Consider the following 1,428-nt stretch of genomic DNA (forward strand, 5'->3'; position numbering starts at 1 on the left):
GTGACGGGAACTTAATGTAGGTATACTTTATAACTACTAACTAGCCTAAATTTATACATCCAATAACTACGATCTTTTATTCATTTTTTTTTTTAAGAAATTTATACCTTATTGGATATTACTAGGATTGCTAATTTTTTTACTTTCCGTTATTTTTCATGATCAGTATTGTTAATAGTCGTCAACCTGTAAATCAATTTAGATTTAGTATATGTTTTATATTATATATAATAAAATTGTATGATATAAATATTTAACTGATAAAAAAATGTACACTTAAATGTGACAATGAATGATAAGAGTCAAATAAGATTAAAAGAGATCTTGTCTTTTCAACTAATTTAACATATAAATCTTATAATAATTTTAATATTAAGTAATTATACAGTATAAACTAAAAATTCACAATTTACAGTTGTCGTTTCTTTGACAGGTATTGGTTTTTTTTTTAAGTCGTCAAACAACTCCCAGTTTCGGCCATATCTTTTTGTGTATGCCGTATAGTGTCCCACTGAGCTTCTTAAACCACCTTTTCCTTTGTGAAAACATAGTACACCCCTCAGTTCATAATTTTTCGTACCGTGTGTAAGTATTTGAGGAATATCACACAGTTTCAATTTCATTAGTGTAGCAGCTTCACTGCTTCGCTGACTTGAAATCATGTCTTCTCCTAAAATTAAAAATGTTAAAAAAAAGTTAGGTGTGTACCATGAATAAATATATATTTACAATAATAAATTATTACCTTCCCTAAATAAAACGTCAATGAATAGGTGCATTGGTGAAATTAAAAATTTTGTTTTTTTTATTCCATCACACTTTTCATTTGAACATTGTTGGTGTTCTTTAATACTCGTGCGGTCATTTAAATACTGCTGAAGTTGACTTATGTTTGTTTCTATGTCAGTTTGAAATGTTATAAAATTATAATTCATGTAAGATTTATTAAGGCACACGTTAGATGAACACTCAGTAATTTCTTTAAGTGATGGAAAATCAATAAATAATTTATCTATCACATTTCCAGCAGTAGCGTCACAAATAGCCAGTGTGGTGTCATATTCTAATGAGCGAGTTTCTGGATTTAAATAGTGCATGATTATCTCAGATCGTGTCGAGTACGTTGCAATGTTATGCCATTTTTAACGATACTCGAAATGAAACAAAAATAATCCGAATCTATTGAATCAATAATTTTGGAATAGTTTTGGCTATCACAATAAGATACCTATAAAAATATAAGATTAATAAAAATATTAGGTTATAATAAACGGAAATGGTTTTAATCGATCTAATTTTGAAATCAACATATTCAAGAAATGACTTAAATAAATGTATAAATTACTATAGGTTTTTTTGTACGTTATATATATAAGTTAATATTTAGTAACAGTTTACAGTAGTTAATAGTATTTTATTTTATTGTAG

The 1,428-nt window shown here is 26.8% G+C and overlaps 1 protein-coding gene across 1 annotated transcript; it reads right to left on the reverse strand.

Annotated features, from left to right (window-relative positions):
- Positions 1-380: 380 nt before the first annotated feature.
- LOC126554454 (uncharacterized) lies at positions 381-1,099 on the reverse strand. The gene is made up of 2 exons (XM_050209535.1): positions 746-1,099; positions 381-670 (listed from the first exon to the last, which is right to left on the reverse strand). Exons 1-2 carry the CDS (start codon positions 1,095-1,097, stop codon positions 381-383), a joined length of 642 nt encoding a protein of 213 aa, XP_050065492.1. The 5' UTR covers positions 1,098-1,099.
- Positions 1,100-1,428: the final 329 nt, after the last annotated feature.

The sequence above is a fragment of the Aphis gossypii genome, unplaced genomic scaffold (genome assembly GCF_020184175.1).
Source record: "Aphis gossypii isolate Hap1 unplaced genomic scaffold, ASM2018417v2 Contig00509, whole genome shotgun sequence".
Classification (NCBI taxonomy): domain Eukaryota; kingdom Metazoa; phylum Arthropoda; class Insecta; order Hemiptera; family Aphididae; genus Aphis; species Aphis gossypii.

Excerpts from the sequence above, each read along its gene's own strand:
- LOC126554454 (XM_050209535.1), bottom strand. The coding sequence starts at position 1,097 with ATGCACTATTTAAATCCAGAAACTCGCTCATTAGAATATGACACCACA. Across the intron at positions 671-745 it reads TGACGTTTTATTTAGGGAAG|GAGAAGACATGATTTCAAGT; the intron begins GTAATAATTTAT and ends TTTTAATTTTAG.